The sequence below is a fragment of the Protobothrops mucrosquamatus genome, unplaced genomic scaffold, assembly GCF_001527695.2.
Source record: "Protobothrops mucrosquamatus isolate PMUCROS unplaced genomic scaffold, P.Mucros_1.0 scaffold2308, whole genome shotgun sequence".
In the NCBI taxonomy this organism is placed as follows: Eukaryota; Metazoa; Chordata; class Lepidosauria; order Squamata; family Viperidae; genus Protobothrops; species Protobothrops mucrosquamatus.
This window is the reverse complement of record NW_015388394.1, coordinates 8,810-34,135: the sequence shown is the minus strand read 5'-3', so window position 1 is coordinate 34,135 and position 25,326 is coordinate 8,810. Positions and strand designations below refer to the sequence as shown.

Sequence of the window (25,326 nt, the reverse complement as noted above, 5' to 3'; positions counted from 1 at the left end):
AGTTCCCTCACGCTGGCTGAGGAATTCTGGGAGTTGAAGTCCACAAGTCATAAAAGGGTCAAAGTTCCCTCATGCTGGCTGAGGAATTCTGGGAGTTGAAGTCCACAAGTCATAAAAGGGTCCTAGTTCCCTCACGCTGGCTGAGGAATTATGGGAGTTGAAGTCCACAAGTCATAAAAGGGTCAAAGTTCCCTCATGCTGGCTGAGGAATTCTGGGAGTTGAAGTCCACAAGTCATCAAAGGGTCCTAGTTCCCTCACCTAGCTGAGGAATTCTGGGAGTTGAAGTCCACAAGTCATAAAATGGTCATAGTTCTCTCACGCTGGCTGAGGAATTCTGGGAGTTGAAGTTCACAAGTTGTCAAACGGTCAGTTCCCTCACGCTGGCTGAGGAATTCTGGGAATTGAAGTCCACAAGTCATAAAAGGGTCATAGTTCCCTCACCTGAGAAATTCTGGGAGTTGAAGTCCACCAGTCATAAAAGGGACATAGTTCCCTCATGCTTGCTGAGGAATTCTGGGAGTTGAAGTCCACAAGTCATAAAAAGGTCACAGTTCCCTCACGCTGGCTCAGGAACTCTGGGAGTTGAAGTTCACAAGTCATCAAAGGTCCAAGTTTGAAGACCCGTCTTAGTCTCTTAACCTATGGGTAGTCCTCAACTTAACAATGGTTCATTTACTGATTAAAGTTACATCACTGAAAAGGGGACTTATGAATATTTTTCATACTTACGACCATTCTCGTAGTCGTGATCCGAATTCAGACCCCTGGCCATTGATACATATTTATGACAGTCGCAGCATCCCTGGGGGTGTGTGTCATGTGATCCCCTCTTGCGACCTCCTGACCAGCAAAGTCAACTGGGAAAGCCAGATTCACTTAACAACCAAGGCCAGAAAGGTCGTAAAATGGGGCAAAACTCAATGACCGTCTTGCTTAGCGATGGAAATTGTGGGGCTCAATTGTGGTCGTAAAAGGTGGTAAAACCTTTTTTAAAAAAAGTATTCACAAGATTGGCCCGTTCAGATGAATTCACAACTGTATCCCCACGAGTATTTTACCCACAACCACCTCCCCCCCCCAACTTTTTACAAAACAACACACCTGCGCGCCAAGTTTGGTTTTTCTTAAGCTTTTATTTTTTTTTTTTATTTGAAGGCTTTTTGTACACAAAAGAGCTAAAAAATAAATATGGCATTACAAAAAGAGTGATCTGCTAACAACCACACAAACCCTGCCACACCCGTGCACAGACACACCCCCTCCAGCCCCCCAAGAGATATAGGAGGGCTAAATAGTCGGGGTCCGAGGCTAAGGACGGCCGTTCCCAACATGAGACTTCCTAGACCCATTCAGGACTGTCACCCTGCGCAGGGGATGATGGAGCTTGTAGTCCTCCACATCTGGCTGGCTTAATAGGATGCCTGCTGTTTCTCAAACTGGGCCATCTTGAAGATGGGCGGGCTTCAACTCCCAGAATTCCCTGGCACTAATTACATTCCTTTTGCTTATGTATACTCAATTGTGACTTGCATACTCTCTTGTAATCCCTTTCTCTGCAGTCTCTCCGCTCTAGGGGATAAAAGGGATTTTTTTAAAAAAGGCATGCCTGGCTAGGGAATTCTGGGAGTTGAAGTCCACCCATCTTCCAGCAGGCAAGGTTGAGAAATACTGGGTTAGAGGAGGGGTCTCCAAACGTGGCCACTTTTAAGCCTTAAAGGTTTGGAGACCCCTACTCTAACCCAATATTCCTCAACATTGTCTGCTGGAAGGTGGGTGGACTTCAACTCCCAGAATGCCCCAGCCTTCTGTTGAATTGTCCTGTCATCTAGCCCACATTTAACTGGCTCATTCATTTGGCTTGTCCTGGGGTTATTTTTTTTCTCGCTTTGCCGAAGTCAAGATATATGACGTCTACCGCATTCCCACTGTCTATTAAGAAACTTATTTATCTATTAAGGTTACAAAAAAAATGCAATAAAAAAGGCATTCTAGCTACATCTGTTCTATCCATGGTGAATGCTGGGAAATCCTTGCTGGCTAGGGAATTCTGGGAGTTGAAGTCCCACCCAGCTCCAAGCTGGAGAGAAACACTGACCTAAAACATCCTGGTGGGCTCGAGGGCAAAGTAGCACCATTGTAGACAGAGTCCGTACCCTGTTTGGGGGGGAGAAAGGAACGAGGCAGAAAGATTTGGGGGGAGAGAGAGGGGGAGGCACAAAATCAACCCCACTTCCTGCCATTTGCGTCGCCCCCAATTCTATCCTACCAAGCCGTAAGACGGGACTGGGAGAGTTCGGCCCATTCTTTGGGGCGAGGGACCCCGAAACTGCATGGCTTTGGAGAAGGAAGTGGGGTAGAAAGAGGGGTCCAGAGGCCTCTGCGGGGCGCAAAACCCCAAAATCCACTCACTGCGCCCCCCCCAGCATGGAGACAATTGGGGGACAAAGGAACCTGAAACTTTGCGGCTTTTTTTGCAACGAGGGGGGGTATTATGCTGGTATGCAAGCCCATACGGGGTGCTGCTTAACGCCCCCCCCAATAGTCTACTTCCAGTTCCCTTATCTGTGACTTCTGGGGTTCTTCTCCTAGTTAATCCCCCCCCAGGGGTGAAACTGAACGGGTCCGCAGGTTGTAAAGATGGGGGGGGAGCGAGAAAGGAGGCAGGACGCCCCTGACAAGGCAACCTAGAAAATCAGGCACCAAAGTTGGCATTTGGGGTGCGAACGCCCCCCGCCCCACGAAGATACAAAGAGGGGGTTCAAAGTGAAGTTAGGAAAGAAATAAAGCCCCCCCTTCAAGGACAGGCTGGGCTGTAGTGTTAAAATATAATTGGGGGGCAGGACGCCCTATACAAGTTTAAAGGAGAGAGGAGTGAGCCCCCCCAAAATGTGAATTAAAAACAAACAAAATCTATAAAAAACATTTCCTTAATACAAAAAAATAAAAATAAACACAAGAACAAAAAGACCCCTTCATTGATACCGGCTCGGTGACCCTCTCTAGAACAGGGGGGGTCTTCGAACTTGGCCACTTTTAAGACTTGTGGACTTCAACTCCCAGAATTCCTCAGCCAGCCCTACAGGGCTGGCTGAGGAATTCTGGGAGTTGAAGTCCACAAGTCTTAAAAGTGGCCATGTTCGAAGACCCCTTGCTCTAGAGGAAGGCCTGGAAAGTACCCTCAAGACGACCGGGCAGCGTCTGCCGGGTGAGGTTCAGAACTGGGAGCGTACCGTTGCTTTGGCCATTTTGACTTTTTTGACCCCGCCCGGCAGAGAAGCAGGAAGCCCCCTTTGCAAACCATCCAAAGCACGGGAAGGAAAAAAGGAAGAACTGACAGCCCCCCCTCCCCCCTTCCCAGGGTCCCAAATCTTGGGAAGAGGCTAAAAAAAAAGATATCCGGATGATCGACGGACGAACGGCATTTCTGCACCGCCCGGAAGACGTGATTTTTTTTCTTTTTTTTTGCAAGGCTGGTCGGAGGAATCGCTGAGCCTCCCTATCTCAGCATAGCAAGGCACAAACGTCAGAGGAAGACCTGAGTCACGCCAGTCCTGAAGCAGCTCGGCCAGCTGTGCCCGGGGTGAGCGAACCCTCCCGAGTGGAAGGCTGGGCAGAAAAGGAGGGTGTCGTACCCCAAAAGTAAGGGGTCGACTGGTCAAGCTGGGACCGGGGAGAGGTTGGCCCATCCTTTGGGGCGAGGGACCCCCCAAGATAAAGAGGCTGGACCGCTCGGGATGGCGGATTTCGGGCTGGATTGGGAAGGGAGGAGCGGAGCCCGTGATCCCCGTCACATCACGTCGACGAAGAACTCGCTGGGGTTTCCCATGGCCATGTGGAAGGACTGGCGGCTGGCGGTCAGCTCGGGCGGCACCGAGCCCAGGTCCCGCACGGGAGGGGCTCCCGGAGGCTGTATGGCGGCCGCGGAGGCGGGCGGGGGAGGCGGCGGCACCATCATCACCACCATTGGCTTGTAGCCCAAGGGCACCCCCCCGGGGGCTGCGTAGGCACTGTGGAGGGAGGGGTGGGAGCGCAGGCTGAGCCCCCCTAGGCTGTGCTGGCTGCGCTGCGAGGACCCCTCCCCGCCCGGCATCACCGCCGGAGCCCCGCGCTGGCTGCCGCTGCGGATGGAGTATTCCGACTCACTCCCGCTGCCGGATTTCGAATCCGCCCCCGGCTTCTCCTCCTTGGGTCTCCCGGCCCCACGGCCGCCGCCACTGCCGCCGCCGCCACCCCCGTCGCTGCGGTTCGAGCCGCTGCTGCGGCTGCCTGCAAGACAGGAAAGCACAAAAAGAAGGGGGGGGGGGAAGGAAGGACAGCCAACTTTATTGATTTGTCCGTTCAGTTTATACAGGGAGTCCTCAACGTACGACTGCAATCGAGCCCAAAGTTCTGTTGCTAAGCGAGGCATTTACTGAGCGACCTTCGGCCCACATTATGACTTTTTTTGTCGCTGTTAAGCGAAACGCTGCGGTCGTAAAGTTAGGAATACGGTTGTTAAACGAGTCTCGCTTCCCCCCCTTGATTTGGCTCGTCAGAAGGTCGCAGGATCACGTGACACCCCCCCAAGGATGCCGCGACCGTCGTAAATACGAGCCGGTTGCCGAGCGTCTGAATTTTGAAAACCTCCCCCAGCGAACAAGCGAGGGGGCTTTAAGGACCGCAGATCCGCTTAACAACCTTGGTGATTTGCTTAGTGACTGCTGGGGGGGAAAAGTCGTAAAATTAGGCCGGTCACGTGATGACTTGCTTTGCAACTGTCCTCCTGGCTTTGGGCAGAGTCCCTTACGGTCGTAAGTAGAGGACTAGGTGTACGCCACCCATCTCCCCCCCCCCCCGAGGTTTACCAAGAGGCAAAAGACAAATATAAAAACGACTCAAATTCTTATTTAGCGGCAATAATAAAAAACTACTAGCTTAAATATGGACAGCCATTTGTCTGAAATGGTGTAGGGTTTCCTGCCTGAGCAGGGGGTTGGACTAGATGACCTCCAAGGTCCCTTCCAACTTTATTATTATTATTATTATTCTTAAGAGAAGAAGAAATATTAAATGTTGAAACAAGAGAAATTTTGGCTGCTAAATTTAAGATATTTGGAAATTACCAGAAAATAAGAACATTATATGGTATTATTAATCGGTTGATGTAAGATGGTGAGAATTCAAATAGATAAGACGTGTATCCTGAACATTAGATCTTATAATGAATTGTGACAAAGAGAATTGGGGTTATTTAAAAACTTGGAAATTATAAATATCAAACGTTAAATTTAAATGTTAATGGGGAAGTAAAAATTGGGAAAAAGTAAGCAGGACGTTGATTGTCTAAAAAGATCGAATGTTAAAACGACTAGGACATGTATAAACTAAAAATTATTGATAAATGTAAGAAAGTTATTTTTATTTCATCGATGTATTAATTCAAATATGAGACAGTAAACACCAAGGGGAAAAAGAGAGGAAATACTTAATGTGATAGTTTGAGAGCCATACTAAAGATATTTGTATGTTATTGAATTATGGACCAACTCAGCCTCCACGTTGCTTTTCAAATATTTTAAATGTAAAACTAGAAAATCAATAAAATTTTCTTAAAAAATAATAATAACAGGTACAACTCAAATTTTAAAAAGTGTACGAGAATTAGCACCAAGGAAGTAAGATTTTCCCAGCAGCCCCCCACCCCAATTCCAAGCAAGGACCGAGTCCTGAGCTGACCCCCCCCCCAGATCCCCTTGTCCACCTGAGCCCAGAGCCCATTCTCCCCAGCTGAGTTCCTTGCCCCCGACTGCCCCACCTACCTTCGCTCTGCTGGCTGCCGGCACTTCCCACCCCGTAGCTGTACGAGGACAGCTCGTGATAGGGCGGAGGCTGGGGGCTGTATGGGTGGGGAGCCGGATACTGGTAGGGAAAGGTCGGCATCAGCGGCCAAGGAGTGGCCCCGGGCAGAGGCAGAGGCGCCAGCGTGTCCTGGTCGGAGGCCCCGCTGGATCCGTCGTTGTCATTGAGCGACAGGTTGGCCATATCTAAAGAACAAGGGACACAACAGGGAGCACACGTGCCACGTCAGCCGTCAATCACAGGGGGGTTTCCTCATTCAAGACCCGGCCCCTCCCTCCACAGTTTCAGCTAGTCCTCGTTTAGCGATCACCAAGCAGTTATTAAACAGTCGCTAAGCGAAATCGTAACGGTGCTTGATTTGCAAAGGTCGTAAAGCCAGAATGGCCGCTAAACGAGTGATTTACAAAGGTCGTAAAAGCCAGGATCGGTCCCGAAGTCACCTTTTGATCCCCACTACCACGGCGAATGGCCGCTAAACGAGGCAGTCGCCCAACGAGGATTATCTGAACACTGTTCAAGCAAAGGGGAGGCCCACAGAAGGAACGGCAGGAAAAACAAAGGGGCGGGAAAATTCAGGAAGGGGTGAAAAGACACCGGAACGATCAAGGTCCAATTGTACAAGACAAACCCGGCTTCTGAACAATTAAATTTAGTCATTGAAACGCAAGTGGTCCTCGACTTACAAAAGTTCATTTAGTGACTGTCCAAAGTTACAACGGCACTAAAAAAATGTTAACTTAGGACCGTTTTTCACACAACCGCTGCAGCATCCCCGGGGTCACGTGAACGAAATTCGGATGCTTGGCAATTGATTCATATTTATGATGGTCATCCAGCGACCCCCTTTTGCGACCTTCTGACAAGCAAAGGGGAAGCCTAAGATTCCCTTAACAATTGTGTTCCCGACTTATGGCACGGCAAGAAAAGTCATTAAAAGGAGCAACGTTCACTTCACAATTGTCTCGTTTAGCGATAAAAATGTTGGGGTCAATTGCGGCCGTTAAATTGAGGACTACCTGTATTAGAAAAAAACTAAATCGAGCAATTTTTTAAATGCAGAGTTTCCTTTTTTTTGAGAAATCCGCCTCCACTCAGACCTGCAGAGAAGCCAAAATAAAGCAAGACCACCTAAAGTTGGGCTCGGATCTTAGGCAGAGCCAGGCGCCTCGGTGGTCGCCATTTCGTAACCACGCGAATTACCCAAAGCCTACGTCACCGATTCAAACAATCCCAGCGGAGGGAGATAGCGTTCATTTATCTCTTTGTCTGTCCCTTTATTCCTTTATCTCTTTTTCTGTTTGCAGGCCGATGACAAAGAAGGTTTTTATGAAGTTCCTGGAGTTGAGAAAGGGCCTGCCTGAGAGCAGAAAACTGAGCACTGTGAGGAAGGGGCCTTGGCTGAGAAAAGCCCAGCCCCCCAAAAAACATTTAATATTGGAAAACTGGAAATATTTATAATTAATGAATTAAGAGGCGGTGGATTCACAACTGGAAAATCAACGAGCAGCAACAGATTGATTCGTATGGATGTCGAGGGGTCCTACCGAACTAAAATCTCCTCCTGTGGTCCACAAAATAACACTGTAAAGCAGGGATGTCTAACCTTGGTGATTCAACAATCTAATTTAGTTATTTAAAATAATTAAAAAATATTATAATTTTTGTCGTTCACGTTTCATTTTGTCCCTCCTTCATCATCCTTTCTTCCGTGATTCGATTCCATCATTTCTTCGATATTAGTGTAACTCTTGTCCCGCAGAGTCGTTGTAGACCTGCCGTTGTGGGACTCAGAAGCCCTGCCCGTTACAGATCAGCTCCCAACAGCCCGCCGCTACTTACAGTTCTCACAGCTGCTGAGGTCGCCAAAGATGTAGTAGCACTGCTCAGAGAAGGTGATCTTGTTCACGGTGTGGCGGATGAAACCGGCCTTCAGGAGGTTGCTGGCGTACTTCCGGGCCTCGCGGCGGTCCTGGAAGCCTTCCACGTGATGATACAGCCAATCCACCACGTCCGAACCTGGCGGGATAACGAGAAAGACAATTGGGACATGGGGGATAGTGAGGAGGGGTATGTATTGCAGGAAGAGGCAATTCAGCCAGGATATACACGCCATCTTCAATTTGGAACGGTTTGTTTAGCGACTATTTGAAGCTACATCGCTGAAAAAGTGACCCACAAAGAGTTTTCGCACTTATGACCATTGCAACATCCCCAGGGTCACATGATCAACATTCAGACATTCAGGCAACAGACGCGTATTTATGACGGTTGCTGTGTCCCGGAATCACGTGACCCGCTTTTGCGACCTTCTGACAAGCAAAGCCAGTGGGGAAGCCAAATTCACTTAATGACTGACTAGCTTATCAACTGCAGTGACTCGCTTAACAACCGTGGCAAGACAAGTCGTAAAACGGGGCAAAACTCAAACTCGAGAACAAACCTCTCCCTTAGCAGCACAAACCTGGGGCTCAACGGTGGTCATAAGTGGAGGGCTACCTGTATAAGGTGATGAGGACACAGTTTTTCTCAAACTCAGCAACTTTTAAGATCTGTGGGCTTCAATCCCTATTTGCCACCTTCCTAGCCTGTTTCCAGCAAAGTCAACTGCAGCAATTCGCTTAAAACTCCTGGCAATAAAATTAAAACTGTGTGCAATTTATTGAACAACCGCCTTGCTTGGCGACGGTCCCAACTGTGGTTGCAAAGTCAAGGATTACCTATATAGGTGTGAACCCTGAATTGCTCAGCTTGGAAGAATCTCCATGTGTCGTTTTTAGTTTGGGACCCGGCAGGTCCTTAACTTAGGGGGGTAAGGGGAGGGGGGCTCCTTTGGGAATGAGTCCGTGCCAGTCATTGGACCCGGCAGGTGAGTCTGGGGAATCAGAGGAAGAGGAGGAGGGGCCTGGAGAGCCATCAGAGTGGGAGGAAGGCTCTGATCTGCTCCAGGACTTACAATCTGATGAAGAGCCTGGCCCCTCCAATCATGCTCAGCCTGAGACTCAGCTGTGTGGGGAAGCTGAGTCAGACTCTGAGGACTCACAGCTGGAAAACATCATAGATGCTCGCAAACGCAGACAGGAAACAAGAGCAGGACAGAGGGAGGCCATGGGGCGACTCCAAGGGAGGAGGAGAAGGCATTGAGAAGCCACGCCTTGGGGCTACATAATAAAAAGGGACCATTTGCAAAGGACACAAGTTTCATGGAATCCTGTTTTGTTTGCCTTGCTTGTGAACAATTCTCCGTTTGAATCATGTTTTGTTTGCCTTTGCTTTTGGGACATTTTGCAGGTCTGTACCTACTTAATAAAAGAGGTTTGTTTTCCTTGCATTTCCAGCCTACTTATTAAAAGAGGGGGTTCGTCCTTGAACAGGTAGTCTCTGCTGCTGGCTGCTCCCTTTGGAGATCAGCTCCCCACCCACCCCCATCCTGCTTCCCCCCGATACCTAGAAAAGCATCCGGGATGGTAATCTTCAACCACATGCGGTCGCGGACCTCCAGGCCCGACTCGGGGGAGGCCATGGCCTTGGTGACCGAAGCCATGTCCGTGTGGATCGAGAGGTTGAAGTCATCGAAGCCTAACGAGGAAGATTTGGGGGAAGGAATGGAATCAGTCACCGTCCCCCAGGAGTCGCTCTTTCGCACGCCCGGAAGTCCTTTTCTCTCCTCCCTCCAGGGTGTACAATCCCCCCCTCCCCTTCCAGAGGCGGCTGGGTGTGTTTGTGTGCCAGACTCACGTTCAGTCTCCGTGACGGAGGTCCCCGAGGTGATGGTGCTCATGGAACTGCTGCCGGGGTAGGGGACAAAGGCCCCCGTCAGAGCAGCCGAGTGGGACACCCAAGCGGCCGGGTCGATAGGCTGGATGGGCTCGTCTGGAGGGGACCAGGAGGGGATACTGTGAGTACGCTGCAAGGTTCCTATTGCCTGGTCCCACCACCCTCCCTCCCTGGCCTGGCTCTGCGGATTCCCACCGATTTCTTAGCCCAATAGATCAACTGCTGGGGACCCCCCCCACCTCCACCCATACCCCCTTTGCGCCCAGGACCGACACAGAGGACTTACTTCTGGGCAGAGTGAAATACCCTTGTGGGGAGGGGTCCCAGCACTTGGCCACCGTCAGCACGATTGGACTGCGAAGGAAGGAAAGGGGGGAGGAATCATTTTCGGAACAGCGGGAAGCCCCCTCCCCACGTGCGAGGGAGGGCCGGAGCCATTGGCCAGAACTCACCCCGGCTTGTGCACGATCTCCCGCAGGACCCTCACGGCATCGTCGTTGCTCATGTTCTCGAAGTTGATGTCGTTCACCTGGGATAAAAAAGGGGGGGAAGGGAGGGGGTGCTTTTAGTCGCCTGGAGTCTGGCTCCCCTTCCTCCGACGGATGGAGAAACTCTCAAATTCGCCCCTGCAGGAGCTGAGAGACTCCGAGGAAGGAGGGGAAGATATTTGTTTGGTGGGGTCCTCGGTGCTCTCTGAGCTTGATGGCTCCACTAGGGGACGTCATCGGTGCTAGAGGGGAGTGGGGTTTGCAGGGAGGAGGAGAAAGAAGTAGAAGAAAGAAAGAAGAAAGAGGAAGGAGAAGGAGGAGGAGGAGAAGAGGAAGAGGAAGAGGAAGAGGAAGAGGAAGAGGAAGAAGAAGAAGAAGAAGAAGAAGAAGAAGAAGAAGAAGAAGAAGAAGAAGAAGAAGAAGAAGAAGAAGAAGAAGAAGAAGAAGAAGAAGAAGAAGAAGAAGAAGAAGAAGAAGAAGAAAACAAACAAAATATGAAGTGTTTGGTGCTTGATGGGTTTCTTGCAGACATCTCATGACCCTACTAGGGAATGTCATCAGTGCTAGAAGAGAGGAGGGTTTGCATGAAGGAGGAGGAAGAAAGGAGAAGGAGGAGAAGAAGAAAAGTAGTAGTAGTAGTAGTAGTAGTAGTAGTAGTAGTAGTAGTAGTAGTGCAGGACAGTGGGGTCCTTGGTGCTCTCTGAGCTGGGTGGTTTTCTTGCAGATATTTCATTACCCAGCTAGATAACATCATCAGAGCTAGAAGGCAGTGGTGTTTGCAAGGAGGAGGAGGAGGAGGAGGAGGAGGAGGAGGAGGAGGAGAATGACTGTGGGGTCCTCGTTGCTCTGAGTTTGGTCTTTTTCTTGCAGGCGTTTCGTTACCAAGCAAGTAACGTCATCAGCGCATTACAACAGTATGGGTACTCAAGCATCTGCAAAAAAAACCCCTCCCAGGAGCCCCCAGTTCACCGCTCAGCAACAAGATATTCTACCAGTTTCACGTTGCGCCCGTGCAAAGGAGAGACGGCGCCCACGTCTCTCACCTGAAGCAACATGTCTCCAGGTTCAATCCGGCCATCGGCTGCCACGGCCCCACCTTTCATGATGGAGCCGATGTAGATCCCCCCGTCTCCCCGCTCGTTGCTCTGCCCCACGATGGAGATGCCCAGGAAGTTGTATTTTTCTACCAAAACAACAAGCATCAGAAACACAATAAGGACAGAGGGGAGGCGGGGAAGGGTCCCCGACGACCTCTGAGCTTGCTTCTTGCAGGCGTTTCGTTACCCAAAATAGGTGGTATCCCCACCCGTGAGGAGGAGGATGGTACCTGCATGGAAGCAACAAAGCTGAGACCACCAAGGACCCCTCATTTCAACCCTGAGCTGCAAATATTCGCCTTTATTGACAACGGCGCTTTAAATTTCTTCGGTGTTGTAAGCTGCCTAGAACAGGGGTCTCCAATCTGTGGGCCGTGGCCTGGGAGCGGGCTCTTGGCCAGCGGGGCGCGGAAATGGCTGCCCAGTGCGCGCATTGCCCACTCCGCTAGCGCCCGTGGTCCCGTTTGCATATGCACGCGAATGGGAATGGTAGCACGGGGTGAGTGTCTGTGGCCCCATTTGCGCATGCACACAAACGGGGACGCTAGCACGGAGCGAGTGTCCGTGGCCCGGTTTGCACATGCACACGAATGGGAATGCTAGCACGGGGCGAGTGTCTATGGCCTGTCTGCGTATGCACACGAACAGGAAAGCTAGCATGGGGCGAGTGTCCGTGGCCCGATTGTGCATGCACGCGAACGGGGACGCTAGCACGGAGCGAGTGTCCGTGGCCCAATTGCGCATGCACACAAACGGGGACGCTAGAACGGAGTGTCCGTGGCCCAATTGCGCATGCACGCAAACGGGGACGCTAGAACAGAGCGAGTGTCCGTGGCCCAATTGTGCATGCACGCAAACGGGGACGCTAGCACGGAGCGAGTGTCCGTGGCCCAATTGCGCATGCACGCAAACGGGGACGCTAGAACGGAGTGTCCGTGGCCCAATTGCGCATGCACGCAAACGGGGACGCTAGCACGGAGTGAGTGTCCGTGGCCCAATTGTGCATGCATGCAAACGGGGACGCTAGCACGGGGCGAGTGTCCGTGGCCGTTTGCACATGCACACGAATGGGAATGCTAGCACGGGGCGAGTGTCCGTGGCCCTGTTTGCGCATGCATGCACATGGGAATGCTAGCACTGGGATGAGTGTCCGTGGCCTGTTTGTGCATGCACACGAACAGGAATGTTAGCGCAGGACGAGTGTCTGCGGCCCATTTGTGTTGACATTTGCACGTGAACGGACAGCTATCCTGCGTCTTGATGGGTTGTCAGGAAGTTAAAGAGGCAAACGAGACGCCTTAAATCTCTCCAACGTTAAAAACGGATCTATCCTCCACTCCGGGAATTGCAGAGGGAGGCAGAGACTGAGGCCACGGGGAGACCCCACCCAACATAAAGAGGACGGTCCTGTCACTCTTAAGGGGGGTGAGGGTCGTTTGCAAAGTCCCACATGGACCCGGCTCTCGCCCACCGCCTTTTCGCCCCCGCGGGGTCTTTACCCATGTTCAGGGTGACGGTGATGATGTTGAGGGACATGGTGGAGTCGGTGACGCTGCTGAAGGACGACGTCTGGAAGACAGAAGGAGGAGACAGAGGGGGAGATGCAGGATGAGACCACCTACGTTTCCCCCCCCCACAGCTTCTGTCCTGCCCCGGCGCAGAGAGACCCTCCTACTGAGACCTGGCCAATGGCTCGCCCTTGCCTGCCCCTCCCCGGGCTCACCCGTTCGAGACGTGGTGGACGCTGCTTCCTCCTGCGACGGTGGCGCTTCAGAAGGCGGGAGGCGCTGCTCTGCTCCGTAGAACTGCTGAATCTGCCGAGGAAACGGGCGACCAGGTTATAGGAGCGAAGCCATGATGGAAGCACCTTCTGGAAAGGGACACCACCCCCCCAGCCAGGCTTGCCACCACCCAGAGGTAGTCCCCCACTTACAGCCGAGGGGAGCCCCAATTTTCTATCGCTAAGTGAGACATTTGCTAAGCGAGTTTTGCCCCAGGTTACGGCTTTTTTTGCCACTGTTAAGTATATAGAGAATAGAATAGAATAGGAGCTGGAAGGGACCTTGGAGGTCTTCTAGTCCAGCCCCCCTCAAGCAGGAGAACTTATACCATTTCAGACAGGTGGCTGTCCAGTCTCTTCTTAAAAACTCTCTTCGCCTTTGTGCCGCCTTTTGATTTTTGTGAAGCTCCTGCTTGAGCAGGGGGTTGGACTAGAAGACCTCCGGGGTCCCTTTCAAGTCTGACATGTTCTCTGTTCTAACCACCCCCAACGTGAAGCCGCTCTGTCGGAGCCCTTAGGCTCTCGGGGAAGGTCTGCAAGGTGGGGAGGAATGATCCAAAAGGGGGGAGCAATGGCAGAGACCCCTTCCTGGACCCCTTTTACTTCCTGGACCCCACCAGCCAGGAGACCTTGCCCGATGGGGGCCTCTCATGCTGGCATGGGTGGGGAGGGCCAATCCCAGCGGGATGAATTGTGGGAAGGCAATGCAGCTCAGCGCAACGGGGAGCCCCAATTCCGGGTACCTCCGCCCCAGAACGAGGAGGGATGGCAGCCCTTCCCAAACTCAGGAATCGGGGACTGCTGCCCGCCCAGGCTTGCTGCCGCCCTTGGCCTCGTCGCTCACCGGCTCATGGCGTCGTCGTCTTCCGAGTCGCAAAGGCTGGTGGTCTCCAGCTCGCTGGTGAGCAGCGTGGAGGAGCTGTCGTAGCCCGCCAAGTGGCGCTCCAGCCGGGATTGCCCGTTGATCCGGTGCCCGCCTGAGTGGAAAGGCGGGAGGTGGACGTTAGAGCGGTCCGCCCGCCGGGATTCGGTCTCCCGCCTTCCCTCCCCACCGGGAAAGGCCCGGAAGCTTTCCGAGCGAGGGTTACCTCCGTGCTCCGTGCTCTCCCTGCGACGTGGCCGCTCCCTCCTCAGTGACACGACGGACTCGGTCTCCGTTTCGTGGTCCGAGTTCTCACAGCTGCCCGAGAGGTTTGGGCTGGAAAGAGAGTCAGTTGGGGATAGTGGGGAAGGGGCAGAAACTGGGAGATGGTGAGTTCTAGTCTCACCTTAGGCACGAAAGCCGGCTGGGTGACTTTGGGCCAATCACCAGGAGACGGTGAGTTCTAGTCCCGCCTTAGCCATGAGAGCTGGCTGGGTGACTTTGGGCCAATCACCGGGAGACGGTGAGTTCTAGTCCCGGCCTTAGGCACGAAAGCCAGCTGGGTGACTTTGAGCCAATCACCAGGAGACGGGGAGTTCTAGTCCCGCCTTAGGCACGAAAGCCGGCTGGGTGACTTTGGGCCAATCACCAGGAGACGGGGAGTTCTAGTCCCGCCTTAGGCACGAAAGCCAGCTGGGTGACTTTGGGCCAATCACCAGGAGACGGGGAGTTCTAGTCCCGCCTTAGGCACGAAAGCCGGCTGGGTGACTTTGGGCCAATCACCAGGAGACGGTGAGTTCTAGTCCCGCCTTAGGCACGAAAGCCGGCTGGGTGACTTTGGGCCAATCACCAGGAGACGGTGAGTTCTAGTCCCGCCTTTGGCATGAAGGCAATCACTCTCACAGGGGAGAAAATAGAAGGAAGAGGAAGAATTATGTATGATGGGCAGCTTGAGTTACTTAGGAAGCAAAACAGGCAGGATAAAAATCTAATAAATAAAATCAAAAGCTACTTCTGAAAAAAAAGTGAGCCCCAGCTTTCCTGCCATTAAGCTAAGGGACCCCGCCCCCCCAAAAAAAACACCCCCGAACCTCATCCCGGTCCCAGGCTGGTTAGCCCCCCTTTTTATCCCCACAATGTAGAATTCCCCTGCCCCCCACACACACGACCGTTCCTACTCACTGGAAGGAAGGAGGGCGGGAGTCCCCGATGCCGCTGGTCCTCTCTACGGGCAATGGAGGAAGAGGAGGAGGCGGTGGGGGTGAAGGCTCTGGCCGGGCTTCCACGGGAGGGGGCGGAGGGGGCGGCTCGGGTGGGAGGACCTCCGAAGACACCAGCTGGGTGGGGACAAAAGGGGGGAGAGGGGGGGGGCTTAAGGCTTCCATCCTGCCCTTTTCTAAAACCGGGGGGGGGGGTCTTCCCCTGCCTCCCAGCAGAGTGGGGGCCCTGCTGGGTCAGGCTTGGGGGGTCTCTGACCCCTCCCCATCCGAGTCAGCTCTTCCCCTTTGGTCTACATGAAACAAATACAGTCCTTAATATTTTCAGCACATACCAAAGTTGAATATAAACATATTTTAGCACTTACGCACGTAACGATATTATTACAGGGAAGAAGAGAGGATCAAGAAATCTGTTACCATCATATTCATTGTAGAAATTAATTATCATTGAAGAGCGGATCAAGAAATATGTTACCAACCAACGTATTAATTGTGGGAGTTAATTATCATTGATTGTTTCAAATATACGAACCCAGACGACACGTTGTTCACAAGCGCTAAAGATTGTTATTGTAAAAGATTCATAAAAATATATTTTAAAAAAATATATAGAGTCAGCTCTTCTTCCTGGAAGAGACCAGACCACCCCACCCCCACCCCGGAAGCCTTTCCAGAGGCTCTGCTTCAGAGTCCCTGAGCCCATCATCCCCGGCGGGAGGGCAGGGGCTGCGTACCCAGGAGACGACTCTTCCGTTGAAGCAGGGCAGCTGGGCACCGTCGTCCGTGATCTCCTCCTTCACCACCCTGCAAAGGGAGATGGGCTCAGCCGGGGAGGCCGGCTGGGGAGACCCTTCCTCAGTCCCAGGAACAATGGGGGGGTGGGTGGAGCCCCTCCCTCCCTCTCCAGAGAAGCAAAGGATGCTGGGACCTCGTTCTTGCCCCCCCTAATTTTGTCCTTGGGAGGAGGGTCCACGGCCCCCACGGCTTCTCAGAAGCACCCAGGAGCCCCCCCCAGCAGAGAGGCAGAAAGCAGGGTCTCCTCCTCCTCCTCCTCCCACCCCAGGAGGGGCCCCTTAAGGCCCAGAAAACGGGCCCAGGGGGGTCTCTTGCCCCCCCACCGCTCTCCTTGCGGGGGGAGGATGCCCGGGCTCCCCGTCTTCTCAGGGGACCCCCATGAACCCACCCTCTGCAGAGAGGCAGGAAGCAGGGCCTCCTCCTCCTCCCACAAGGGGGGCCCCACAAGGTCCAGAAGACGGGCCCAGGGAGGGGGGCTCTCGACCCCAATGCTTGGGGGGAGGCTGCGCGGCCCCCACAGCTGCTCTGGGCCGCCTACACTTTGGCAAGCAGGGCTTCCTTCTGCCATGGGGGCCCCTCGAGGCCCACAAGACCGGCCCAGGGGGGGTCCCTTGTCCTCCCTCTCTCCTTAGGTGGGGAGGATGCAAGGCCCTCCATAGCTGCTCTGGGGCGCCCAGGACCCCCCTCTGCAGAGAGGCAGAAAGCAGGGTCTCCTCCTCCTCCTCCCACCCCAGGAGGGGCCCCTCGAGGCCCACAAGACGGGCCCAGGCGGTCTCTTGCCCCCCCCATCACCGCTCTCCTGGCGGGGGGAGGATGCAGGGCCCCCCACGGCTGCTCTGGGGCGCCCAGGACCCCTCCTTCTCCTAGGGTCCTTCTGCCCCCCGCAACTGCGGGTCCCCTCGAGGTCCAGAGGTCGGGCCCCGGGGTGGGCGCGGCTCTGGGCCCCCCCCTTCCTCCCCCCCGGGCGGGGGGGGTCTGGGGGCCCCACCCGAAGTCCTGGTCCATGCTCTTGAAGAAGTACTTGGCGCCGGGCCGGGCCAGCGCCGCCTTGACGTGGCCCAGGGTGAGGCGCTCGGCCGGCACCGGGATCTTGACCAGGTAGGGCGTCTCCTCCTCGTCCAGGTGGTAGATCACCTTCGTCTCGCCCGCCGAGAGGGGGCCGCCCGCCGTCGCCATGGCGACCCGGGGAGGGGGCGGCCCGCCGGGCGCGCGGGGAGGGGGAGGGGCGGGCCTCGCGGCGGCGGCGGCGGAGAAACAGCGGCGGCGGCCACCCGCCTCTCTCCCTCCCGTGCGTCAGTACGTCATCACGCACGGCCCCGCCCCCCGGACGGCGCACGACGACGGCCTCCGCTCCCTCCCGGCGCGCATGCGTCATCACACACGCGGCTCCGCCCCCCCCACCCCGAGGGAAAGCCTCCGCTCTGTCTTCGGAGCGCATGCGTCCTACGCACGACTCCGCCCCCGGAGCGCGCACGACGGCCTCCGCTCCCTGCCGGCGGCGCATGCGTCACCTCACACGCGACTCCGCCCCCTCGAGCGGAGAGCCGCCTCCGCCCTCTCTTCGGAGCGCACGCGTTCTACGCAGGGCTCCGCCCACCCACCCCGTGACCGCATTTTCCCTCCTAGCTCTTCACTCCGCCCCCGAGAATTCTCCGACCGCCCTTTCTCTTTTCCCTTCTAGCGCGCATGCGTTATGTCGACTCCGCCCCCCGAGGAGCGTTCTTTCGCCCCCGCTCCCTCCAGCGCGCATGCGTCCAACGTAAAAGACCTCCCTCTCGGCGCGCACGCGTCAATTACACCACTCCGCCTTGGAGAGGCGTCCTTTGGCCCTCCCTCCTCCCATCCCGCCAGCGCGCATGCGCCACAGGCAGCACTCCGCCCCGGAGAGTCGTCCTAACGACCTGCCTCTCGGCGCGCATGCGTCGATTAAAAACACCGCTCCGCCCAGGAGAGGCGTCATTTTTTTTTTTGACTTTCTGCCGCGCATGCGCAACTGACCTGTCATTCTTGGTGCGTCATGGCGGAAGATCACGCCCACGGCGGTGGGCGCCCAACCGCCCTCTCGCTGGACGAGCGTCACGTGGTAGGAGGGACACGCCGCCGGAAGTCAGGCCTAGCTTGGCCTCACGTGGGCGGAAGTGCGCGCGGGGCATGAGAGCCTCTCGAGCCAGGGCAGTCTACCTGCCTCCCATTGCCCCCCCCATAAAAAAATAATAAATAATATCAATGAAGAGCCGAGGCCTCTGTAGAAACTGCCAAAGGGTCTACGTCTCTTTATTTACAGTCGAAAACGCTGCCATGTACACGTCTGCCAATATTAAAAGAAAAAGGGGGGGGGGAGGGAGGGGCCTGGCCCGGCCTCTCCCCCTCCCACCCGGCCTCAGAAGGGCCGGAGGGGGGGTCAACATGGGGTGGGTGAGGGGGAACCAAAGAAACCCCCCTCCTCTCCTGCCCTTCATTGCTTTAAACTTAAGGGGGTCTCCAAAGTTTCCCTCCCTTTGATGACTGGTGGACTTCAACTCCCAGAATTCCTCAGCCAGGCAGGCTGGCTGAGGAATTCTGGGAGTTGAAGTCCACCAGTCATCACGGGGCCAGGTTGGAAGACCCCTGCTTGTGGACTTCAACTCCCAGAATTCCTCAGCCAGGCACGCCAGCTGAGGAATTCTGGGAGTTGAAGTCCACAAGTCATCACAGGGCCGAGTTTGAAGACCCCTGGTTTAAACTAAGGGGTCTCTGAACTTTCCCTCCCTTTTAAGACGGGGGGACTTCAACTCCCAGAATCCCCCAGCCAGCTATGCTGGCTGGGGGATTCTGGGAGTTGAGGTCCCCCCCGTCTTAAAAGGGAGGGAAAGTTCGGAGATTCCCAGTTTAAGTGCCTCAATACAAACGGGGACCGAGTCAAACTGCGCCCCTCTTCGAAGCACAACCAAAGAAACCGTGGTCCGGGGGGGTCCCCCACTCCGGCTCTCGGACCCCCGGGGAGGAAATGAAACACGATTCGGACGAGTCCAAAACCAGGAGCACAAAACTTGTGTTCAAAATATTCCCAACCGGGGAACCAACCGACCAGCCGACCGATCCAGCCGGGGAAAGAAAACAGGAAAAGAAAGAAAGGAAGAAAAAAAAAAACACAACCCTTTTTGTCTTCTATTTACAGAGAAGAAGTTGGAGCAGGACAGGGAGGGAAGGAAGAGGGTCCAAAAGAAACCAAGAGGCTTCGCCCCCAAAAAAGTGGACATCGGACCTTCCCGGGGAGTGGGGGGGGGGCGCGAAGGCCAGGAGGGCCCGCTGAAACCTAGCCCGTTTTAATAAGCGCCGGGAGTCGTTCGCCGGCCTGGCGCCTCGTCTTCGGGGCCCGACACTCAAAGGGGACCCCAAATCCAGAGCAGGCCCCTCCCTCTCTCTCTCTCTCTCTCTCTCTGCTCCGTCCGGTCTGTTTTTCCCTCTGCGGGACGAAAGGCCCGCCGAGAACCGCGGCCCCCTCCTGTGCTAGGGCTCCCCGCCTGCCCGGGATGCCAGAGGGGCTGTTGCGCCGAGCGCCGTGGGGGGCTGAGGGCTCAGCAGCGCCTGCTTCCGCGTGCTTTCTTTGCATTTCTGGCAGAAGAAAATGTCGGGCACGTTCGTCTTCTTGATCTTGGCGCAGGAGAGGTGGATCCAGGTGCCGCACTGATTGCATTCGATCATGGGGCGGCCGGCGAAGGGCTTCTGGCAGTAGCAGGTGATCAGGTCCCACGAATCGTCGCCTGGAAAAGCAGACGCAAAACGGGGCCTTGAGCCAAGAGCGCAAAGACATTTAAAGAAAATTAAAATCACTTTCTGGGATCGAACGACCCTTTGTTTGAAAGGCTATGTTTCCTGCTGGAGCTAGGGGTTGGACTAGAAGACCTCCGGGGGTCCCTGACAGGAACAAAAACCCAATATAAAAACAATAACAGGGAATAACGCCTCCCCTTGCCTCCATGCTTGGATAGTCCTCAACTTTACAACCCCTTTCTGTGGCGACTGCTCAGTTAACAATGACACCGGGAAAAGTGACTTGAGGACTGTTTTTTCACACTTACAACATCCCCGGCGGTCACGTGATCAAAATTCGGAAGCTTGGCAACTGACTCACATTTATGACGGTCGCAGCGTATCCCGGTGTCACGTGATCCCCTTTTGCAACCTTCTGATGACCATAGTCCAAGGGAAGTCAGAGTCACATGTCACTAATTTAACAACTACAGCCTTCCCTCCTTCCTTCCGAGGTCGGTAAAATGAGGACCCAGATTGTCCGGGGAGTCAAATAATGTTGACTCTGCGAACCGCTTAAAGCCCTGCAAAGCGGTATATAAGTCTTAAGTGTGATTGCTGTAGTGATTTACTTAACAGCTATGGCAGGAAAGTGTGCAAAATCGGGCAAAGTTCAGTGAACTGTCTTGCTTAGAGATTTGTGGGGTCTGGTGTGGTCATAGACTGAGGACTTCCATCAGTGGGAGATAAAATTGTCTACTTTTGCTTTTGGCTCTTAAATGTTCTCTCAAAGTTTCAAAAAAAACCAACTAAAAGTATACTGAAGGTGCAAAAGAGGAAGTGGCGGGCGATGGACCAAGTTTTCCAGCCACGTTGAATACCGCATTCCTTTCTGAGGGTTCAAAAAAGTACACAACTTAATCCCCCTGCACAGTTTTGAGTGTTTGGAGAGACTCTAGGGTTGTGAGATACACAGGCGCTAAAGAACTGACGGCCCCCATCGTGGATTCAAAATCTCCCACAAATCCGACGATAATAAGTAGAGAAAGTTGCTGGCTCAGGAATTCTGGGAGTTGAAGTCCACGAGTCATAAAAGAGCCAAGGTTGACTACTCCTGCGTGTAAAGGATGGTTTGATACGCTGAAGTGTATAAAGTTAACAAACAGCTAAAGAAAAGTTGTTGGGATCTTAGGAGGGGTAAGGTAGAGGAGGGGAAATATGACTTGTGGACTTCAACTCCCAGAATTCCCGAGGCAGGTGGCTCAGGAATTCTGGGAGTTGAAGTCCACGAGTCATAAAAGAGCCAAGGTTGACTACTCCTGCGTGTAAAGGATGGTTTGATACGCTGAAGTGTATAAATTTAACAAACAGCTAAAGAAAAGTTGTTGGGATCTTAGGAGGGGTAAGGTAGAGGAGGGGAAATATGACTTGTGGACTTCAACTCCCAGAATTCCCGAGGCAGGTGGCTCAGGAATTCTGGGAGTTGAAGTCCACCCAGCCATAAAGGGGCCGTAATTCCCCACCTCTGGGGTAAGGGAACCAATTTTTTTTTTAAAAAAGTCTCCAATATCCCAGGATTGGGCAACTGGATCTTGGATGAACGGGTCTCCATGCGGGAAACAGACTTGGCTACTCCCTAATGGAGGACTGTCCGATGTGGCTTCCTTTCGCATGTCCGGGGCAGGCTGGGACTCTAACCCAGTTTACACAAACCTGGGATTGAACCAGACACGATCTTTCATCTGTCATTAAGCAGGGATCAATCTAAAGCCACTGCAGCCTTGCCCCAGAGGTTGGTAATTGCGCCCAAGCCTATTTATTTATTAAATTATTATTTATTAAATTATTATTATTTATTTTATGCTGCCTTTCCTTTTTTTGTAGACAACTTCAGATGGCAAATATATACCTAAGCCTTTTTACGTCCTCCTATTCTCTCCACAACAGCCCTGTGAGGTAAGTTGGGCTGAGGGAGAGACTAGAACTAAGGCAGGACTAGAACTCCCAGCCTCCTGGTGACTGGCCCAAAGTGACCCAAATTGGCTTTCGTGCCCAAAGCGGGACTAGAATTCAACGCCTCCTGGCGATTGGCCCAAAGTCGCCCAGCCGGCTTTCACACCCAAGGCGGAACTAGAACTCACCGTCTCCCAGTGACTGGCTCACATAGCTGGCTTTTATGCCTAAGGAGGGACTAGAACTTCCAGCCTCCTAGTGACTGGCCCAAAGTGACCCAAACTGGCTTTCATGCCCAAAGCGGGACTAGAATTCATCGTCTCCTGGCGATTGGTACAAAGTCACCTAGCTGGCTTTCATGCCCAAGGCGGAACTAGAACTCACCGTCTCCCAGTGACTGGCTCACATAGCTGGCTTTTATGCCTAAGGAGGGACTAGAACTTCCAGCCTCCTGGTGACTGGCCCAAAGTGACCCAAACTGGCTTTCATACCCAAAGCGGGACTATAATTCATCGTCTCCTGGCGATTGGTACAAAGTCACCTAGCTGGCTTTCATGCCCAAGGCGGAACTAGAACTTACCGTCTCCCAGTGGCTGGCTCACATAGCTGGCTTTTATGCCTAAGGAGGGACTAGAACTCACCAGCTCCTGGTGATGGGCCCAAAGTCACCCAGCCGGCTTTCATTGCCAAAACGGAACTAGAACTCCCAGCCTCTCAGTTCCTAACCTGGTACCTAAACCACTAAACCCAAAAACTATCGATCGGTGAACGTAAGAGACGTTAAGACAGGGGCACCGGATATGCAGCCCCCTGCCCGAGTCCCGACAGGCTCACCCTGACCCTCCAGGGAGGCGGGGGGGGGGGTTTCTCGTCTCACCTGATTCCACCATGATGTCCTCGTCCATGACCCTCATCTCTCCTTCGCTGGAGCTGCCTTCCTCCCCGTCCTGGCTGGTCTCCGTGCTGATGCCCTCCTTCCCTTCCGTGTCCTCCAGCTTAATGGGAAACGGGGTGGCCAGCAGCTCCGGCGGTGCCTGGGCTGCGACCCGCGCCGCGGCCGCCCCCTCCTCCCCACCCGGCCGCAGAGGGGCCGCCCCGTCCACCACCTCCTCCTCCTCCTCTTCCTCCTCCTCCTCCTCCTCTTCCGAGTCCGTCTCGCTCACGGAGGTTTTGTGCTTCTTCTCGCCCCGCTCCGACCGTTTCAACTTCCGCTTCTTGCTCTTTTTGATGCGCGAGCGCTTCTCGCCCACCGAGTCGCTCCGGTTCCGCTTGGCGGCCCCGGCTTCCAAGGCGGCCTTCCGGCTGCGCTTGTCCTTCTTCTTGTCGGCGGCGGCTTTGGGCCCGGCTAGCGGGGGCGGCTGTTTGCCCACCGGGTCCAGGTCGAAAAGGGAGTCCTTGAGTTTCATCTTCTCCAGCAAGGAGCTGTCGGATTTCAGTCGCCGGAAGGCCGCTTTTTTCTTCGAGGATTTGGCCTTCTTGACAAAGGTCTCAATGGTGTGCAGGTCCGACTGCGTGGACTCCCAGCCGTCGCTGTCCACCACGCTCTCCGGGCGGAGCGGGGAGTTGGACCCGGAGGCCGTCCAGTCGTTCTCCTGCCAGGAAGAGAAGGCAGATTAGCCCTAATCACCCGGATTAACCGACATCCAGATTCCGGGAAAGAACCTATCTGACCTGACACACAAAAATTAGCAAATTTCAATGCCAGGACAGATAATCCTCAGTTTACAAAAAGTTCACTTAATGACAATTTGAAGTTACAACACACTGGGGCAGAGGTAGGCAACCTTGGCTCTTTTAGGACTCGTGACTCCTGAGCCAGCATGGGGGAACTATGGCCCCTTCATGACTTGTAGACTTCAAATTCCCAGAATTCGTCAGCCAGCATGGGGGAACTATGATCCCCTCATGACTCGTGGACTTCAACTCCCAGAATTCCTGAGCCAGCATGGTAGAACTATGGCCCTTTCATGAGTTGTGGACTTCAACTCCCAGAATTCCTCAGCCAGCATGGAGGAACTATGGCTCCCTTGAGGACTCAAGGACTTCAACACCCAGAATTCCTCAGCCAGCATGGGGGAACTATGACTCTTTTATGACTCGTGGACTTCAACTCCCAGAATTCCTGAGCCAGCATGGGGGAACTATGGCCCCTTCATGACTGTGGACTTCAACTCCCAGAATTCCTGAGCCAGCCTGGCTCAGCTTGGAAACCTCTCCCTTTCCCCTCAGCATGGCTGGCTCAGGAATTCTGGGAGTTGAAGTCCATGAGACATAAAAGCGCCAAGGTTGCCTACCCCTGCAATGGGGGGGGGGGGGAAAGGGACTTATGACTGTTTTGCACCAAGCTTCAAACATTTGGCAACTGACCGGTTGCGGTGTCCCGGGGGTGTCAGCTGATCCCCTTTCCCGACTTTCCAGCCAAGCTGTTTATTTAACAATTGCTGTGATTCAGTTAACAACCAGGTCGTAAAACGGGGCAAAACTCCCTTAACCGCGGTCTCACACCTCAGCAGAAATGTTGGGCTTAATTGTAGCCGTAAAGCTGATGACAGCCAGGAGGAAAAGCAGATTTTCTCCAACTAACGAACGCGGCGCTTCATTGGATAGATAGCCTAAATTTGAATACCCCAGGGGTCTTCAAACTTGGCTCTTTAAGGACTCGTGGACTTCAACTCCCAGAATTCCCCAGCCAGAAAGCGTTTACAAAAATTCGGCATGGAGAAGAAATATGGCTAGACTTTTCCAAAGTTTATTGCATCGTTTGATACGGTAACTTTCTTAATTAGGGTTCTTCAAACGCCTGGTTACTCTCTTGTAATCCCTTCCTCTGCGATCTCTCTCTCTCTGTCTCTGCTCCAGAGCATGGAAGGCAAAAAACGGGCATGGCACCTGGCTGAGGAATTCTGGGAGTTGAAGTCCACAAGTCATCAAAGGGCCAGGTTTGAAGACCCCTGGAATATACGGACCCCTTGATTCCATTCTCGGGGAGCCCACGTACTTCAGCCAACGCAACCTGTTAACTTATGTGTGACTTCTTGACTTCCTCATACCTTACAAAGGTGATTACATACTTGCATTGTGTACGTGCCATAATATTATAGGCTGCTTTTATCCATGTGCTACATGTAAATAATTAAAGCCCTGATCGCCATCTTGGAGAAGGTCTTGATCTCTAAATGTGTTCTCTGAAGCCCCTGAACCCACATTTTATGCCCACCCCACCCCAGGCTACATCCTACCTTATGGCTATCCCTGTCTGGCCTTCGTGGATTGTTTTTATTTTGAGGGAGACCTCCCCCCCCCAGTGTATATTATATAGGTGTGAGACCTCCCCCCCAGTGTATATTATTTGAGGGAGATCTTCCCCCCAGTATATTATATTATATTTTGTTTGGCCCTCCCTCCCTCCACAACAGTGGCCGTTTTTCCTGTGGCTCCTTCCGGCGTAATGTCAATGGGCACCCCCAGATTTTCTGGCTTCTCTTGCGTCCCAATTGGTCTCCCTCTGCACCCCAACAGCTGGAAAACTGCGACAGGCGCAAGGGAAAACTGACGGACGCAGAAGCGGTGAGCTTTGCAGATATGACCCTACCTCAACTAACCAATCAATCAGACCAGAGCTGGAAGGGACCTTGGTGGTCTTCTAGTCCAACCCCCTGCTTGAGTACCATTTCGGACAAATCTTAAAAACCTCCAGGGATGGAGCACTCACACAACTTCTGGTGGCAAGCTGTCCCACTGGTTAATTGCGTCCCGTGTTTCGTTTGTGCTCATTTTTGCATGGTT

The 25,326-nt window shown here is 53.6% G+C and overlaps 2 protein-coding genes across 2 annotated transcripts; both read right to left on the bottom strand.

Moving 5' to 3' along the window:
• Positions 1 to 3,778: 3,778 nt before the first annotated feature.
• On the bottom strand, positions 3,779 to 17,774 carry DVL2 (dishevelled segment polarity protein 2). Its single transcript, XM_015824652.1, has 16 exons — positions 17,761 to 17,774; positions 16,844 to 17,086; positions 15,795 to 15,864; positions 15,023 to 15,177; positions 14,067 to 14,176; positions 13,823 to 13,955; positions 12,922 to 13,012; positions 12,698 to 12,767; positions 11,145 to 11,284; positions 10,066 to 10,142; positions 9,900 to 9,967; positions 9,583 to 9,709; positions 9,284 to 9,417; positions 7,679 to 7,855; positions 5,800 to 6,024; positions 3,779 to 4,267 (listed from the first exon to the last, which is right to left on the bottom strand). Exons 1-16 carry the CDS (start codon positions 17,772 to 17,774, stop codon positions 3,789 to 3,791), a joined length of 2,313 nt encoding a protein of 770 aa, XP_015680138.1. The 3' UTR covers positions 3,779 to 3,788.
• A 1,570-nt stretch (positions 17,775 to 19,344) lies between these two features.
• Positions 19,345 to 24,617, bottom strand: PHF23 (PHD finger protein 23). The gene is made up of 4 exons (XM_015824650.1): positions 24,612 to 24,617; positions 22,616 to 23,132; positions 22,418 to 22,579; positions 19,345 to 19,598 (listed from the first exon to the last, which is right to left on the bottom strand). The coding sequence occupies exons 1-4, from the start codon at positions 24,615 to 24,617 to the stop codon at positions 19,345 to 19,347; spliced, it is 939 nt and encodes a 312-aa protein (XP_015680136.1).
• Between the last annotated feature and the right edge of the window lie 709 nt (positions 24,618 to 25,326).

What these genes read in the sequence shown, in the direction of transcription:
- DVL2 (XM_015824652.1), bottom strand. An exon ending in TCCCGCCCTCCTTCCTTCCA is followed by an intron (nt 14,177 to 15,022) that starts GTGAGTAGGAAC and finishes CTCTCTTTCCAG; the next exon opens with CCCAAACCTCTCGGGCAGCT. An exon ending in CGGCAGCCAGCAGAGCGAAG is followed by an intron (nt 4,268 to 5,799) that starts GTAGGTGGGGCA and finishes CCTGTCTTGCAG; the next exon opens with GCAGCCGCAGCAGCGGCTCG.
- PHF23 (XM_015824650.1), bottom strand. An exon ending in GGCGGCCCCTCTGCGGCCGG is followed by an intron (nt 22,580 to 22,615) that starts GTGGGGAGGAGG and finishes CGCGGGTCGCAG; the next exon opens with CCCAGGCACCGCCGGAGCTG. An exon ending in GGACATCATGGTGGAATCAG is followed by an intron (nt 19,599 to 22,417) that starts GTGAGACGAGAA and finishes CTGCTTTTCCAG; the next exon opens with GCGACGATTCGTGGGACCTG.